This window comes from Galeopterus variegatus, unplaced genomic scaffold (assembly GCF_000696425.1).
Source record: "Galeopterus variegatus unplaced genomic scaffold, G_variegatus-3.0.2 Scaffold1855, whole genome shotgun sequence".
NCBI lineage: Eukaryota > Metazoa > Chordata > Mammalia > Dermoptera > Cynocephalidae > Galeopterus > Galeopterus variegatus.
Genome location: NW_007727966.1, coordinates 99,790 through 117,814, shown reverse-complemented (window position 1 = coordinate 117,814; position 18,025 = coordinate 99,790). Strand labels below are relative to the sequence as shown.

Here is an 18,025-nt window from a genome sequence, read left to right as displayed (position 1 = left end):
TTACGTGACTGTCCTAGGGCTTCAAGGGACACTGGTGAGGGGTGGGAGGCTAGAAGTCAGAAATGGACCAAATTTGGCTGATGAAGCTATTTTGTTAGGCCTGAGCTGTGTGTGTGTGTGTATGTGTGTGTGTTTTCTTGCTTTTGGTTTTAATTAAAAATAGTTGCCATTGTTTAAAAATTAGGAGATTTCTCCCACCCTTCTGGCTTTCTGGGACCTGTGGGCCTGTTGTGGCTGCCCTCTGGAAGCAGGACACATGCCCTTCAGTTTTTCAAGGCCCCCATGCTCTAGAAATGGCACCTGCTTTCTTGTTTTATTGGTGTCTGTTTGGCCCCCAGAGGCATTTGAGTTTGAGACCCCTGCCTCAAGCAGACATGGAAACCCCTGCCTCAGGCAGACTTGGAAACCCTTCCTCGCTGGCCAGGACCCAGCAGGTTGTAGACAGGAGGAGTGAGGGTCTCCTGACAAGAGGAGCCATAACTGGGTTCTGCTCTATGGGATTTGTAGGAGCCCTAGTTACAGGCCACATGGCAAGATTTAACTTGGCCTATCCCTCACCCCCAAATGGCACAGGATGACCTCGACAATCATGAAATCCCTACCAGTCTCAAAAATGTCCCAGTTTAGGCAGTGACTTATATGCACATCCTACTTGGTGCACTAGCTTCAGCCTTGGAGCTGAGAGTCAGGGGCTGGAGTTAAATTTCTGAGGCTGGCAAGAGGCCTCTGGGTTTGCTGGCAATGTCTAGAATGCTCTCTGGGACACATCAGTGGCCCTTAGGCCTCTAGGATGGCAAAGGGGGTTGGGGGATCCTATTCTGACCACATTGGGCCCAAATGCTGTAAAAATGCCCAAGCACCTCGAACAAGCCCCTAAACGTTGTTTGGCTAAGAAAGTGACCCTCCATGTCCTACTGACCTGACTTTCAGCCCTACCTGGCCACCCAGCTCCACCTGAGGATGGGGCTGATGGCCCAGATGTCCCCAGCCCCCTCCCATCCATCCCCAGATTCCAAGCCATCCCTTCCATGGGGTGGATCATAACATGGGGACTTGGCCAGGCATGCAAAGGCAGGCGGGCCCTGGAAGCAGCCTTGTGGGGGGCTCAGGGCAGAGCAGGGGAGCTGGCCACCATGCAGGAGAAGCGTGCAGGGATCTGGCAGGGAGACACATGCGGAGAACATGCTGCCCTTCTTGGAGCTGAGGGGGGGAAGGAGACACACAAGGGAGAGGTCTGGGAGGTGGGGCAAAGGTACTAGTCTGCCCTCAGCCAAGCCCCTCATCTCTTCCAGGGTCTGCACCATGTCCTTCGAGTGCCCACAGAGCTTCCAACGAGTTCCTTCTTCCTAGCTTTGGATTCACAGCCTGGGAGGAGCAGTTTCCTCTCCTTAAACCTTGCCCTGCACTTCCTGGCTAGAGCGTGGTGGGGCTGGGCAAGCCCTTGTTGTCCTCTCTCTTCCAGCACTGTGCCCAGGAGCGGATGTCCCATGAGCACTCAGAAGACATGGGAACTGCTTACCCAAGGGTTCAGAGAAATCCTGTCACTTGCAGACCCCACCTCCAGCCCAGACCTCACCTCCTCCAAGCTCCAGACCCCATCACCACCTTCCTACCTGACTTCATCCAGGTTATACGCCCACACTTGTTCTCTTCCCCACATCGTGGCCCTCTCCTGGTGCTCCCTAGCCTCCATCCTCCTGGTTTAAGCCAGACCGGATCCATCCCCAGCTCCTGCAGAGGCCCCTGCTGAGGTGGCCAGTCTCTCCTACTGCTCCTTCTCACTGGGATTCCTGGTGCCCACCTCCAGCCCAGCCTCCTGCCAAGCTGCTCGCTGCTCTGCAGCTCCAGTGGTCTTGTCTGATTACACTTCCAATCACACCTTCCCTGCTTCAAATCCTCCCAGGCCTCTCCTGGAGCTTAGGATGAAGTCCAAATTCCACAATAAAGCCCCCCGCCCCCCAACCCTGTCCCCTTCTGCCTTCAACTGTCTGTGGGTCAGCTTTCCTCTGCTCTCTTTGCTCCAGCCACACCCCCTCACTTGCAGATCCTGATCCCTGCATGCTTTGTCCTGCCACAGGGCCTTTGCAGATGCTATCCTGGCCCGGAATGCCCTTTTCTCCCCTCTTTGCCTTCTTAATGCTGCTCATCCTTGAGCTCACAGTGTAGTTGCAATTCCAAGTGGAGTTGACAGATTAATGAGCAATGCCTACCTCACCCACCTGACTGTAGGTGAGGGGTGGGCAGCGGTGGTGGCTGCTTCTACCCACCACTGCATTGGTGGCACCAAGTAGGGGCTTGTTAAGTGTTTGGTGAGTGACTGCATGTGTATTCCAGGGGAGGGATCCCAGTGCAAAGATGCCTTGGGAGGCTTTCAAAAGGGCTCATCGGCAGGCAGGGGAGGAGCAGGGGCAGGTGGGATTTAACAGAGTGAGGGGTGCAAGGAGCTGAGAAATGGGGGAGGGAGAGAGATGTGTGCAGTTTTTGCTGGGGTAGGGGTGTGACGTGTGGGATGGATGGGTGTAAGAGAGGAGCAGAACAGTGTGCATGTGTGTGCATGCATGCTACCCGTGCATGTGAGAGAGAGACAGAATAATAGAGAATGAGCAAGAAAGAGGAATGGTCATGATTGTGTGCCATTACCGTGTGCTCAGAGCCTGCATGTTCAGTGATTGCGTGTGCAGTGACTGGATAGTTACCATGTGTGTGTGCAGTAACTGTGTGTGCAGTGACCGTGTGTTTGTACCATGTGTGCAGTAACTGAGTGCAGTGACCGTGTGTGTAGTGACTGTGTGTGTGTGTGCTATGTGTGCATGCAGTAACCATGCATGCAGTAACCACGTGTGCATCTACTGACCACATGTGTGCTGTTTATGTGTGGGTGCAATGTCTGTGTGTGCACTGGTTGTGTGTGCAGTGACCATGTATGCACTGGCCATGTGCGTGGCACACGTGCATGTGCAGTTCAGGGCCCAGGAGAGAGCCTCAGCCCAGCTGGCCCCCTCTGAAAACCACCAGAGTCTGGCCGTTCTGAGCTCCCCTGCCTGGGAGTCTGCTCGCATGTCTCCCGGCCTCCAGGCCTCCTCCATCAGACTTGGAGAGTTAAGTCTCTGCTGGCCAGGCCTAAAGAGCTCACGGGACAGCAGGAGAGAGCTTTCCTGGGGCGGGGCTCCACGGAGCTGTACAGGGGACAGGAGTGGTGAGAGGTGGCTGGGAGGGGGTGGGGTGTGTGCCACCAGTGGCTCCAAGTATAAGGGATGTGTGTGAGGGATGGGGTGGGAGGCACAGCCAGCCTACTCATCCTGCACAGGGAAAACCCGTCTCTTTCTCTGCAAGAGATGCAAACCATCCAACCAGAAAGCCCCACTTCAGAACCTGATAGTCTGCAGGAACGGGGAGGGAGAGGGGCTGGGGGTGGGGGAGGCAGACAGACGGAAGGGTGCAGCGGGGAGTGCGGCAGGCATTCCCAGTTGGAAAGCCAGGGTGTGACATGCAATGCCTGCGCGAGAAGCTGCGTTCACAGTTAATGTAAGGCATTTAGACTTCAGAAAGAAGTAAGACCAACCGGATTCTAGATGCAGATGTTGAAGATGGAGGGGGGGCGGGCGGGCGGGGGCAGTTGGGGAGGCGTGTTCAGCGTTTTTTAGGTTGATTTGTAACCAGTGCCAAAAAAACCAATGGGTTTCGGTTCCCGGGCGGGGAGTGGGGGTGGTGGTGGTGGCGGGTTGGGAGAGAAGTCATTGGTGTATGGACACACAGACCACGCCATGGATGAGCGAATGGATTTCATAGTGCATTTTGATTGGATGAGTTTTTCAGACGGCGTTGTGCCAATATACAGTTTAAAGAGCAGGCATGAAAAGAGACAAGACAAGAAACACAGTCATTATCCATTGCACACAGGCCAAACCCACGTCACCCTGGCCACTTGGGGGCGGCAGATGAGGCCCACACACCCGCGGCCTCCCAAGCCCTGGGGACCTGCCCTCCCGAGGGTCTGGTTCCTTCTGCCTCAGCTTGGCTGAGCTCTGGCCTCAGACCTAGCGGGCTTACCTGGGAGGCAGAGAGGGGCATTAATCGTCCCAGGGGGGCCAAACCCACCCACTGTCTTTTCCTTAAAATGATTATAATTCAGGGCTGGCTAACAAACTGCACACTCAGGTACATTCATGGTAATAACAGCAATAGCAATAATAATCAACGCCATTTGTGAACTCGATTTTTGGCAGGTTCTGCGCCAAGCACTTCACGTGGATGGCTCTTATTTGTGAAAAGTTGCCATCTCCCTGCCTAAAGGTCAGCTCTAGATGCAGGCAGGCATTCAGCATTCTTGTCTGTTTGTTTTGTCCCCTACTCTGTCTCCAGCACCTATAACTATACCTGGCTTACAGTAGGCGTTCAATGTATGCCTGCTGAAAGCATGCATGCACGTGAGTCCTGCAAGGATCCAATGAGTTGGTTATCGCCACTATATATTAGAAGACATAACCCAAGTTGTCCAAAATCAAATAGCTGGTAAGGAGAGTTGTTTGGCTACTGGAATAGTCCTGATGTCCCTGAATTGAATTGGCCCCCATGCCCCATTCTTCTGCCCTCTCCTGTCCTGCCAGCCAGGAGAGGAGGCTGTTGGCGTCTAGCTCTACGGATCTCTTCCTGGCAATTGGAGGTGTCAACCAGGTTTCTCCACCTGCCCTGTTAGAGAGGCTGGGTCACCTCTCCCAATCCCTTGACCCAAAGGAATGTTGGTTCAAGGCTGTCTTGTGCTCAGCTGCATGGCAAGACATTTTGAATGCCGGCTGGAGCTCTAGGTCTCTCTAGAAACTCAGGTCAGAAGATAAGGGTCAGGCTTGGACCTTCTGCCAGGGAAGATAACCAGGTGGGGGCACCCCAGTGGGGACAGCCCCCAGAAGGGCGTGACTACTCTAGAGGATAGTTTCAGGGGTGGGGTGAGGAGAAGCAGGAATTTCTGGCTCACTGGAGCTGAAGGCAAAAAAGTGAGTGGCCAGGATGCCACTTGGGTGGGGGCACTGGGGACACACTGCAGAATGGCCCTGTCTTCTCTATGGTTCCCCAGCTCCGCCAGCCTTCTGGGATGGAAGAGTTGGCAAATTGATCCCTCTCTGCTGGAAGAATCAGAGTGGGACACTCCAGCCGCTGCCAGTGTGCTCTCAGGAGTCACCCAGGCCTGACTGCATGACTTTGGGTGGGTCCCTCACCTCCTTGAGCATAGAGCATCAGTTTTCTCATCTGTGATATGGGGCAACACCCTCTTCCTCAGGCCTCACTCTGCCCAGATCTATTCTCCATCTTCTTCTGGCTCTGAGCATTACATTTAGCTCCCTTGGCCAATGGGAGGTGCTAGCAGGAGATGGAGGACAGGACGAGAGAAAGGTTGGAATATTTCTCCCTGCCCCCACCCTGCTCTCTGCCTGCTTTGGCCCTTGTCTCTGTCCCTCCCACCAGGTGGCCCCTCCCTGACTCTTGCTTAGGTTTCCTCCCCTGTTCAGCACCTGGGCAGGTAACAGCTCCCCATGGTGGCTGGTCCCGGGGTGCCCTGCCATCTTTGTGGGTCCCCTTCCCCTCCCCGCTGAGAGTCGCCTCTGCATTCAGATCCCTTCAATTGAACCCTATGAGGAAATTCCCTACATGCTGAGACTGAGACCTGCACCATGAGCTAATCCACGTAAAATGCTTGGCACAGTGCCCGGCATGCAGCGGTGCATTCTCCTTGTCTGCTATTATTATGCTTATTGTCACAAGTATGCCACTGATGCCACCCCTGACCCCTTGGCTTTGATATACTTTGCCCTTTAGCTCTCCCTGCAAGGATCTCCTACCCTCCCACCAATCTCCTGGGCCCCCCCCAAGCCCTGGCTCACTGGCAGATGGCCAAAGAAAGAGTCTGGGATAGGAACTCTGGGGCCCTGAGTCTTCCAGAAAAGGGGGAAGGATGATGTGGCCTGTGGGGTCATCACAGAGAGTTCTAGAGACACCCAAGGTGGAGATCTCCCAGGCCTGGGCTAGAGGAGGGTGGATGTCCTGGGGACCCTCTTAAGACCCTGGGAACGGCATTTCCCCCACTTTTGGCCGGAGGACCATGGCTCTCTCCCGCCCATGAGCCAGAAGAGGGTTAGTTCAAGCAGACTTGGCCTGAGACTGCTTCTCTCTGGGTCCCCAACACAGTGATGTTTGGGGGCAGGCTCAGCTTTGGGAGCCTTTAGTGTCCCAATTCTCTCAATACACTCATCTGCATTATTTATTCCTAAGTTGACAGCCAAGATGCAGGGAAGCCTGCCTGCAGCCCTGGCCCCCAAACAGGCTTTGGGAACACCCATCTCCCCAGGTTGCCCTCCTGAGGGGCTGCCCTTGTCCCCAGGGGCCCCGGTTCTCCCTCTTTGGTCATGACCAAGTGGTGGCCGAGCTGGCCTGGGCTGTTGGGCCCTGCTGCTCCTGGCCAACCCCCTACTCCCAGCCCAGCCCGGACTCGCCCAGAGAGAAGCCAGCGGGAGACTTACCCCAAACTCTGTCACAAGGATGTCGGTGATGCTGCCCAGAACAGTCACAAAGTCGAAGATGTTCCAGGCATCGCGGAAATAATTCTAGAATGGGGACCCACAAGACAGAGATGCCAACAGAGAGCTCTGTGCCCTGCCCCCCAAGGCCAGCCGAGGGGCATGGTAGGGACATGGCTGCCAATCAGCCCAAGGACCCAGGACAGTTGCGGTCATTCGAACAGCAAAATGCTGCAGTACAGGCTACTTAACATCATCTGTTCTAAGTTCTCCTCTCTGGGACCGCCCCCCACGGCCTTCCCATGACTTGCCTGGTCCCAGAGGGGGTTTCCAGACCTGCTTCAGCTCTACTGGGGAGGGGGCTGCTCTTCGGGGCTGTGAACTGTCTCCAACATTTCTGAATCCCCCCACCCCAAGACCCCAGGTGCTTTATAAAGGACATCATTGGGATCCTCACAAAGATTCCCGAGGAAAGGATTTTTCCATGAGGGGACTGAGTCTCAGAGAGTGAACTCACTCACCTGCCTGAGGCCAGGAGCACAGAGATGTCATCATGATTTGAACCCAGGCCTGGGTGAGGCCAGAGTTTGTGTTCAGGACCTCACTGTTTTTATAGCACACTTGCTGAAACAGCAGACTCTGGGTTCAAATCCCAGCTCTGCTACCAGAGCTGTGTGGCTGTGGGCAAGTAACTTAACCTCTCTGTGTCTCCATTTTCTCATCTGGAGAAGGACAGTGACAGGCGTGCAAAATGAGCACCAGAGCAGGACCCTCAAGGCCTTCAAGACACACACCAAACTGCACTTCCTGGCACCTGCGTGTCTAGGTTTGGCTGATGTGCTGTGAGCACACACATTATGAGTCACTTCCTAGCCAGTGTGGGACTCTCCAGGACTCTATTAACCCCGGGCCTGGTAACCAGCAACATTCAGGATGGCAGCTACTCCGTGAACTTGCATCCCTGAGTAACTATGAGGCAAACAGCCTCCTGCAGAGTGTTAAAAAACCCAACAACTTTTGTTGATTTAAGCCACTGATATGTGGGGGTTGTTCGTTACTGCAGCTTAACTTGATCTAGCCTGACTGGTACATCCCTGGGCTGGTTGCTTGCTCAATACCCAACAACTTTTGTTGATTTAAGCCACTGATATGTGGGGGTTGTTCATTACTGCAGCTTAACTTGATCTAGCCTGACTGGTACATCCCTGGGCTGGTTGCTTGCTCAATAGGGATGCACAGATACAACCGCATCATTGTTAAAATACTGAAATACTCCACGCTGTTTGGTAAACAGCCACAGCCCAAGTCCCCTGAGGTCCCCTGCTGCCTTTGACCTCCTCAATCCAGCAGTGCAATCGAGAAATGCTTGGCACTTTGTGGGGGGAGGGGATCTGCTCCAATGTCAGAGCTCACATCAAGCGGCACCCCTGCCTGGACCTAAGAGGCTGCCCTTCAGGGCTCAGTGGGATTCACGCCAAACAAGGGTCTTCCCACTACCCTCATGAAAATACAGGCCAGGTCAGGGCTTGGGCCCCATTCTCAGTGGTCAGCTCTTCCCCTGAGCATCTAACCCTAAGGTAGCCCTGATGCCTTACAGAGAAGGACCCAGATTTTGAAGTCGTGCTTCCCAGGGTCAAATTCTTTCAGCACATACAAGTTATATCCCTTGGAGTTGGAGTGCCTGGGCCTCAGGGCCCTTCTCTGGAAGGCAGGGGTATAAAAGCAATCAGATAGTGTGAGTCACTCAGTATGGGGTACATAGTATGTGCTCAACAGATGGATATTGTTACAATTGCTTAAAAGGAACTCAGGTTACATTAGCACTGCTGGTATTTCAGCAGATGCTGCTCGGGCCCTGCCCATATCCTTTCATATTTCAATTGCACACCTTTGTGACTTTCCCTGGGGGCTCTCTCTGGGTGCACATTTGTCAGGGAATTAACAGCTCCCCTGGGACAGCCTTTGACTATGACGGATGGGCACTGGAGGGTCAATACCCCGGCTCCCTCCCACTGGGGTGGGATGACTCTGTGGTGTGTGCTCTCTGCTGCCCCCTGGAGGTTCCCAGCAGGAATGAGCCCACGGCAGGAACCGGCTTCATAACACTCTTTCCTGGTTTCCTTCCTGTCCTGCCTCACTTTCTCTCTCCCCTACCATCCTTCCTCCCAGATAAATTCCTCGCACTCAATCCTGTCTCAGGTTCTGCTCCTGGGGGGCCCAAATGAAGACAATCTTCTAGGAGTTTGGCTGTAGACCTCAGATCTCCAGGCTGGAGGGTTCCGCTCTGTCACCTGAATGTCACCTGGGGAACTTGGGGCTTCATTTAAAACTGAAAAATGAGGCTCAGTGCAGGCCCCTGCAGGACTGGCAGGGGTGAGGGAGACAGAGACACAAGCCCTGATGGAAGAATCACTTGGAACAAAATAATGTCACCTGGGGAACTTGGGGCTTCATTTAAAACTGAAAAATGAGGCTCAGTGCAGGCCCCTGCAGGATTGGCAGGGGTGAGGGAGACAGAGACACAAGCCCTGATGGAAGAATCACTTGGAACAAAATAACTGCAAAGCCCTGGGAGGTAGATATGGAAACAGGAACAAAAAGGCCAAGTTACTCTCTTGAGGCCACACAGCTAGAAAGGGGCCAAGGTAGGATTTGCACCATGGTATGGGTGCACCAAAGCCTGAGTTCTTCTCAGTCCATGTTCTGTGACACGTCCTGGGTCACACAGCCCATAGTCGGCATCCCCAGGACCGGAACACTGAGTTGTTGCTCTTGCCCTGACTGCAGGATGCCTCTTTTAACTGGCTGGTGCTCATCACAGTGCCTGACAGCCCTGGCTGGACTTTAGAGTCCCCTGAGGAGACTCAGATTTGGGGTCCCCCACCTAACCAAGTGAATCAGTATTTCTGCGGGCAGGTCTGGGCAATGTCCAGTGTTATGAAATCTCCCCAAGTGTGGTTCTGATGGGTAGTGTCATCTTCAAAGCAAAGCAGTGGCTCTGGAGGAGAAAGGTAGGTTGATGACTTTTACATCGTAACCCTTCTGCTATGGTTTGAGTGTTTGTCCACTCCAAAGCTCATGATGACACTTAACGCGCATTGTAACAATATTAAGAAAGTGGGAAATCCCACTATGGTATTTGAAAGGTGGGGCCTTTAAGAGGTGATTGGATCATGAGCACTGTGCTCTCATGAATGGGTTAATCTATCCATGGAATGGACTAATGGGTTATCATGGGAGTAGACTGGTGGCTTTATAAGAAGAAAGCATGTTAACACACTCAGTCCTCTTGCCATGTGATGCCCTGTGCCACCTCAGGACTCTGCAGAGAATCCCCATGAGGAAGAAGGTGCTCACCAGATATGCCCCTTGACCTTGGACTTCCCAGCCTCCAGAACCATAAAAATAAATTTCTTGTCTTTATAAATTACCCAGTCTCAGGTATTCTGTTGTAAGCAACAGAAAACAGACTAACACACCTTCCTAGCATTTACTGAGCACTCACTCCATGCCAGGCTTTGTGCTCAGCTCTCTAGACACACATTATTGTGTTGGGTGCTTACAAGGGACAGGCGGAGGATGGGCCCTTCTTAGAATGGAGGTGACAAAGTCTGTATACAATAGGCAGCATTTGAATCTAGGTCTCTCTAAAGCTGACACCCTTAAATACTTCAGTAAGCCAAGAGGAGAACCCAGGCCCTGAGACTCTGGCTGAGACCACATGCTGTAGGTCATTCTGTTCAGAGAGATGGTCCAAGAGGGCAGTCAACAGAGCAGATGTCTTGGTTCACTTACTGGGGCCTTCAAGAAGTCACTAAATGCAGTCGCTCCAAGTCACAACCCGTTAGCTCAGGCCTTCGCCCATTTTTTTTTTTTTTTTTGGTGCTGTGACCCCCATTGGCCCTCTGGGAAGACCTTTTTGGAGTAAAACTTTTAGATGAATAAAATAAAATAGGCAGGATTGCAAGGAGACCTGTTATGTTAAAATAGGTATCAAAATATTTTTTTAAATGGTGACCTAATAATTAATGTACTTCTTCATTAACATACTAAACAACAGATTCTAGGCATAGGCTTAAAAACCATCAGCATTTTGAAGCAATGATAAATGCAAACTAAATTTTGAGGTATCGGGGTAGGGGGGATGGCGAGAGGTTGGTTAATGGGTACGAAGTTACAGGTATATAGGAGGAATTAGCTCCTGTGTTCCAATACACAGTGAGGTGACCATGGTTATCAATAATATATTGTATATTTCAAATTAGCAAGAAGAGAGAATTTTGGAAATTCTGCCAATTGCATATATTAAGACATCACATTGTATCCATAATAATATGTATGATTATTATGTGTCAATAAAAAAATAAAGTATACAAAAGGAAAAAAATTCTGAGATAACTGCAACCCCTTTAATGCAGTATGAAAATATCTGATTTTTAATCTGCGAAATAGGTCGTATTGATAATACTGCAGGAGATTGTTGTCTGCTTTCAAGATGGGAGAAAATGCTAAAGTTTAGTTAGTGGCTGGTGAAAAAATAAAGATGTAATTTTTTCACATCTAATTCCAACCCTGCATCCCCCTTCCCCCAATCCACAGATTTCCTTGGGATCAAAGGGCCTTAGATTGACTACTTGCATTAGTGGGAGATAAAATCGAGTTAGTGGATCATGAACTGCATTTAAAAGAAAAGGAAATGTTGGTTAGAGTGCGGTGCTGATAACACAAGGTCCAGGGTTTGGATCCCCATACCAGTCAGCCACCAAAAAAAAAAGTAAATGGAATCAAATAGAGTACACGACTTCAGAGTTCTTGAAAATTTCACTTTGGTCATCTGCGTGTGTATCTGCAGTTTGGGCTCCATTGTAAAAATGTATTTCTTACTGTGGACTGTAGTTAAAACAGTTTGAGCACTGGAGAGCCTCTCTGATCTCAGTTTCCTTATCTCTAAAACAGGTGATAATTACTCCACCCATCAAATCATTTTAAGGAATAATTAAATAATACATGCCTGGCATATAGTAACACTCAAGTGTTGGGTCTCTCGGGTATCACAGGGCAAGCATAAGAATGCCTACGTAGGGTCTGTGGCCATCAGCAGGATGTTTAAGCCACCATTGGAGTCGGGGGTCTTGGGGCCGTGTTGGGAGACCGTCACCCTGCACCCAGCACTCCTCTGAGCCCCCCTCCCAGCCCCCAGCTGCAGCCCCAAGGCTGTACTTACCAGAATCCCAAAAGCCATGACTTTCAGCACACATTCCAGAGAAAAGAGGGAGGTGAAGACGATGTTAAACACCCTCAGAGCATTTTCATAAGCAACCGATGCCCCATAGAACTAGAGGAGGAGGGAGAAAGGGCAGTGGGGGTCAGAGCGTAGAGGTGGGGACCGGGGAGGCAGCTTTGTGGCTGTCTTTCCTGGGACAGGACTCGGACACTTTGTGACTTGGGGCCACAGGCAAGGGCTGAGCAATTTTGTTTGTGAGAGGAACAGCTCAGGAATGCCCAGATCTTCATGGGGCTGGGCTCATCTTTTCACACTCAAAATAAAAACTCCTTTCTTGAGTCTGGTCTTAGCATCCCAGATCCTGGGACAGCCTGGCTAGATGCGGTTCCCGACGGGATGCAGGAGGGTATCCAAGCGTCCTCTGGGCAGTTGTTTCTGTTTTTCATTTTTTCAGATTTTTTTAAGTTGATGTGCAGCAGTCATAATTCTTGCCTATATATCCCATAAGATCATTCCTCAGATCAAGAGTTAGAACATTCCCAGCACCCTTTCCTTCTGTCCCTTCCCAGTTGATAACCCTCCCTAGAGGTCACCACTATTCTGACACCTTAGGAAATATTCTTGCCCAAATAATTTAATCAGAATCAAATTCAATCTTTAGACCTAATTACCAGGTTATAGGATATATGGCAGCTGGAGGAAGAAATAAAAGTGTCCCACGAAGATGGACACCAACACCACCAGACGTACAACAGTTTGTGTTCAATTCACCTGGTTTTCCCAAAAAGTCAATAGCATAGAGAAAAAACGAAAAAGTGTAGGCAGGACAGCAACTTAAAAGTCAAAAACCCAAGGTCATGTGTGGTCATTTAGATCTTGGCTTAAGGACCGACTAGCTTTAAAACACATTTTGGGGGCAACTGGGGACATTTCAATAGGGGTATTAAAGAATTACTACCAATTAATAACTTAAAAGTCAAAAACCCAAGGTCATGTGTGGTCATTTAGATCTTGGCTCAAGGACCGACTAGCTTTAATACACATTTTGGGGGCAACTGGGGACATTTCAATAGGGGTATTAAAGAATTACTACCAATTAAGCATAAGAATCTTGCTTGATCGCACATAAGAATATGTAGGAAAATGTCCTTATTTTTTAGAAATGCATATTAAGGGACTTAGGGGCAATATATTGTGGTATCTACCATCTAAACTAATTTAAAAATAGATGAAGGGGCCAGTCCGTGGCTCACTCGGGAGAGTGTGGTGCTGATAACACCAAGGCCACGGGTTCGGATCCCATATAGCTATGGCTGGTTCGCTCACTGGCTGAGCGTGGTGCTGACAACACCAAGTCAAGGGTTGAGATCCCCTTACCGGTCATCTTTACAAAAATAAATAAATAATTAAAAAATAAAAAAATAATTAAAAAAATAGATGAAATGTCCAGACTAGGTAAATCCATAGAGGCAGAGTGCAGATTGGTGGTTGCCAAGGGTTGCAGGGGGAGATGGGGAGTGACTGTTTAATGGGTCAGGGTTTCCTTTTGGGGAGATGGAAATGTTTTGGAACTAGATGGAAGAGGTGGTTACAAAACATGGTGAATGTACTAAATGCCACTTTTTTTTTTCCTTTTTGTCTTTTTTACTGACCGGTAACGGGGTCGCAACCCTCGGTGTCGCGCCTGTACCGGGGACCGGCAACGGGCTCGCAACCCTCGGTGCTGCGTCCGCACCGCGCTCAGCCAGTGAGCAGACCGGTCTCTACATGGGATCCGAACCCTCGGCGGGAGCGCCGCCACGCTCCCAAGCAGCGCACTCTCCAGTGCGCCACCGGGCCGGCCTGTAAATGCCACTTTTAAATGGTTAATTTTATGTTATGTCAATTTCACCTCAATGAAAAAAATAGATGAAGCAAACACAGACAAATGTTCCAAATAGGAAACTCTGGGTGATAGGAGAATATATTCATGAGAGCCTGGATAGTCAGGGTGTGGTCCAGGGATCCACAGAAGCAGCATTGACACCTGGATGCAGGTTAGAAATGCAAAATCCCGGGCCCATTCAGATGTTCTGAATCACAATGTGCATTTTAACAAGATCCCCTGATAATCCATGAGCATGTTAGACTCTGAGAAGCCTGTGCTATGCTATCCTTCTATCTTTGTTTGCTTGAAACTGTTAGAAATATATCAATGAAAAGATGAAAGAACTTACTGAAATAGAAGAGTTTTCAGGTGGAAACTGGCATGACTTTTTCACCATTCAAGAATTAACAGTTAAATTTATTGAGTGTTTTTGAAGTGCTGAGGAGTGTGCTTAGGTCTTTGCACAAACTTTCTCATTCAATCCTCATCCCCGCCCCCAGGGAGGAAGGTGCTATTATTATCTTTCCCATTCATTGACAGGGAAACTGAAGCCCCAAGATGTCACTGGTTACTTGCTCAAGGTTAAACAGTGAGTTAAGTGGGTTTGAATCTAGGCTGTGGATTCTAAACCAAAGGGTGAAAGGTTCTGACTTTACACCTTGAAGCAGCTTGGTGGCCTTGAGGCTCTTCGAGTTCTTACCGCCCCTCCTTCCTCATTTCCTTCATCAAACATTTATTGAAGACTTCTTGCTCCCTCTGCTCCCAGGAATTCAGGGGTGACCAGGACTAGTCTGGCTCCCCAGAGCTCCTGGGCTGTTGGGGCAGACTGTCATGCAACCTGATGCTGATATTATGGCATGTGAGATAAACGATGGGATGCTTGCAAAGGTGGACACCTTGTGCAGTCTTGGGAGGTCAGGGAAGGCTTCCTGGATGGGGGGTTCTTCAGGTGCAGCTGGGAAGAAGAAACTGGCCAGGCAGAGTGGTGGGAACAGTGTGGCAGGCAGAGGGAACAGCAGAAGCAAAGGCTCAGAGGCGACACAGAATGTGATCTGTCTTGGTAACTGCAGGTGGTCCCATTTTGCTAGTGGAGGGGTAGGAATGAAGTGTGGGTTAAGTAGCATGGGAGGTGGGTGTGGGGGGCTCACCTTCATCATAAGCACGATGGTGTTGAGGGCGATCATGGCCATGATGGTGTACTCAAAAGGCGGAGACACCACGAACTGCCACATGCGGTACTGGAAGCTCTGCTTGTTCTGGGGCATGTGTCGGGTCAGAGGCTTGGCACTGATGGCGAAGTCGATGCAGGCCCTCTGCGGGAGAGAGGACAGTGTCATGAGGGGCATGGACAAGAGAAAGGTGGCTGGACACAGAGTACTTTCTTTCTAACTTGACGACTTTTGGGTGCATCTGCTTGCAGGTCTGCCTCTCTTGGCTCCAGCCAGGATTCCTGGGCTCCCCATAAGTTCCTTATCAGAATTGCTTTATTCTCCCAACAGCTATGGCTACTTAAGGAGTTACCATCTGCCAAAGCTGCACTGACACTTCCTCCATTACCTCATGGAATCCCCTTAGCAAACATGGGAAGTGGGTACTATAATAGCCCCACTTTGCAGATGAGGAAAATAGAGGCTCAGAGAGGTGAAGCCACTTGCCTGAGGTGGCACAGCTGCCACGTGGGCCACATCTGAATTTAAATCAAAGTCTGACTTTTAAGCCTAACCATTCTTTCTTACTGAAAGCCCTGCTTCTCCTTTTTGAGGAAGAGGGAGCGAGGGAACAGTGGTCACTAAATCTTAGGGGTCAATAGCACAGAGGAAGGTTGTATTCTAGATCCTTCACCTAGCCTGGATAATACCAGAGGGCAAAGGGCTATGTTTGTATTCTCTGGTGGACTGGATTTTTATTCATAAGTATTCACCATCTCTCCCTAGAGGAGATTATACTTCCTCACCCCTCTGACATCAGACACAGACGTGTGACTTGCTTTAGCTAATGAAATGTGAGCAGAAGTGACATGCCCCTTCTGGGCACAAGCCTCAAGAGCTGGACCATGGTTTGTTATACTCTCTTTTTTATTACCTGTAGCATCTTGGAGGGAGGTTGCTTTGCCAGCCTGGGAACCAGAATAAAAATAACATGGGGAATAGCCACTACTGACTTGGATGTGCGGTGTGAGCCAGTAATAAGTCCCTTTCTAGCTATCTGGCACTGAGATGCTGGGGTTGCTTGTTACTGCAGCATAACCTAGTCTGAACTGACTGATACAAATGCTGTCTGTCCAATGTATTTTCCTCTGGAAACTCCAAAAAGGAATGTTCTGCAGACTTGACTCTGCTTGGAGGACATCTGTTCCCTCCCCCAGATGACCCCAGAAGCTGGTTCCTTGGTGTGTGTGTGTCAGTTTTTAAGTGGCAGCTTCAAATGGGAAGTGGCACCTCATTCTTCTCCAGGCTGTATTCCTCCATCATCTTGTCTCCTTGCTCCTGGAAGGTGATGATGATCAAGGCCACAAAGATATTGACAAAGAAGAAGGGGAACACCACAAAGTAGACGACGTAGAAAATGGACATCTCCATACGGTACCCGGGGCTGGGGCCCTGGTTCTCAAAGGTGGCGTCCACTGAGTGCTTGAGGACCCTGTGAGGAATGGGGTGAGGAGGAAGGCAGGGGCAGAAGGAGAGGGGAGGGGGCCCAGAGGTAGTGAGGAGGGTGAGGAGAGGGCACAAGTAGGGCAGGGGAACAGGAATGGAGCGAAATGGAAAAGAAGAAATGGAAAAGAAATAAAAGTAGTCATTGTTCTTTGACAGATTGACAGCAATGTGAGTTACCTCTACTGCCACGTATCGAGGGTTCACTATGAGCCAGAAATGATGTTCAACATTTCACTTATTTTCTTAGCAACCCTCTCAGGGAGGTTTTTACTGACATCATTTTGCACGCAAAGAAACTGAGGTCCAGCAATTGAAAGGGACTTGCTTAAGATCACCCACTCAGAAATGGCTGAGTTGAGGTCTGAAGCCAGGTGGGTGGTGATGGACAGGAGTGAGTGGGAGGTCATGGAGGCAGGTGTGTGCATGTGTGTATTTAAGCACTGGTGGTGGTGGGTGTCAAGCAGGTGTAATGGGGATGCATATGGGATTGTGCATGTGCACAGCAGCTCTGCACAGTTGCACAGGTCATGCACTGCTCAAGGGCTCCGCATTGAAGCTGTGCTTTCATATGGTAGACGTGATAGATTTGTGTATTTATGATGACAGTTTCTGGCAGGTGGCCGTCAAGTGCCTTGTTTGAACAAAATCACTGAAGTATATTGCAACAATTTTCTGACAGACAGAAGTGATGTCTGTTGATGAAGGGGAGTCTTTAAAAAATTTGCTCAAAGATGCCTTGTGGCCATGGGTGTGAGTTCTGGATGTGTGTGGGTGGGTAGGGAGGCACACTTGGGTTGGTTTGTTTGCTGAGAGAGGGAGGCAGGTGAGGATGCTGAGGACACATGGCTTTATCTACTGAGCTTCCAACCTGGCATTTCCAAGACCTCTGGGAGGAGGACTTGGGTTAGGGTGAGAAGAGTGGGACATTTGCCTTCGGTGCAAATAAGGGGGTGCCCCAAACCCCAGCAACCAAGATAACAATAAAATACTAATAAAATAATCCGTTATTGCAAAATTTTAAAAAGTTGAAAGTAATACCAAAAGTCCATGATGAACAAAATACCAAGACCAGGTCCAGCCCCAGACTTGCATGATCCAGCCTCGCCCATCTCACCCTAGTCCTGGCCCTGACTGGGAGAAAATAGTCCTGTGGTCAAAAGGTCAGTTTCCAAATGCCACATGGACACCCCCATCGTGGAGATTTGTGTTGTTCATCTGCAGAGGAGGTCGTTGCTTCTGCAAATTAGAAATGATGTCCATTCTGGGAGAATGTAGCCCTGTTTGCTCAGGCAGCCCAGTGACAGCTGGATTTCTGTCCCTACGAGCCCAGCCACACATGGAGGCTGCCTGCTGTTCTGGCGTCAGCCCCTCGTGCATCTAAAAAAGGTCTCCGCCTTGGGAAGCCAGGAGCAAACCCCTCCTCTCCAAGACCCTTTTCATTACTGGGCTCTCAGACCCTTTGTTGTCCCCCTCTGTGGGGCCTCTGAGCTCCTCCTGTGGGGCTCTGTGGCCAGGTCACTTACTGTGGCCAGCCTTCTCCCGTGGACACGGTGAACAGGGTCAGCAGAGCCCAGAGCACGTTGTCGTAATGGAAATCATATTTCTTCCACTCTCGGTCTCGTGCCTTCACTTCCTCCTGTGGGGCTCTGTGGCCAGGTCACTTACTGTGGCCAGCCTTCTCCCGTGGACACGGTGAACAGGGTCAGCAGGGCCCAGAGCACGTTGTCGTAATGGAAATCATATTTCTTCCACTCTCGGTCTCGTGCCTTCA

The 18,025-nt window shown here is 50.3% G+C and overlaps 1 protein-coding gene across 1 annotated transcript in view; it reads right to left on the bottom strand.

The window, feature by feature from the left end:
- CACNA1A (calcium channel, voltage-dependent, P/Q type, alpha 1A subunit) overlaps positions 1-18,025 on the bottom strand; it is a 125,554-nt gene that overhangs the window by 14,950 nt on the left and 92,579 nt on the right. Inside the window, exons 25-30 of the mRNA XM_008579320.1 lie at positions 17,920-18,020; positions 16,039-16,240; positions 14,749-14,913; positions 11,734-11,844; positions 6,513-6,596; positions 3,563-3,568 (exon numbers count right to left, since the gene is read on the bottom strand). Coding sequence (XP_008577542.1) covers positions 3,563-3,568; positions 6,513-6,596; positions 11,734-11,844; positions 14,749-14,913; positions 16,039-16,240; positions 17,920-18,020 — 669 coding nt within the window. The remainder of the gene's footprint in view (positions 1-3,562; positions 3,569-6,512; positions 6,597-11,733; positions 11,845-14,748; positions 14,914-16,038; positions 16,241-17,919; positions 18,021-18,025) is intronic.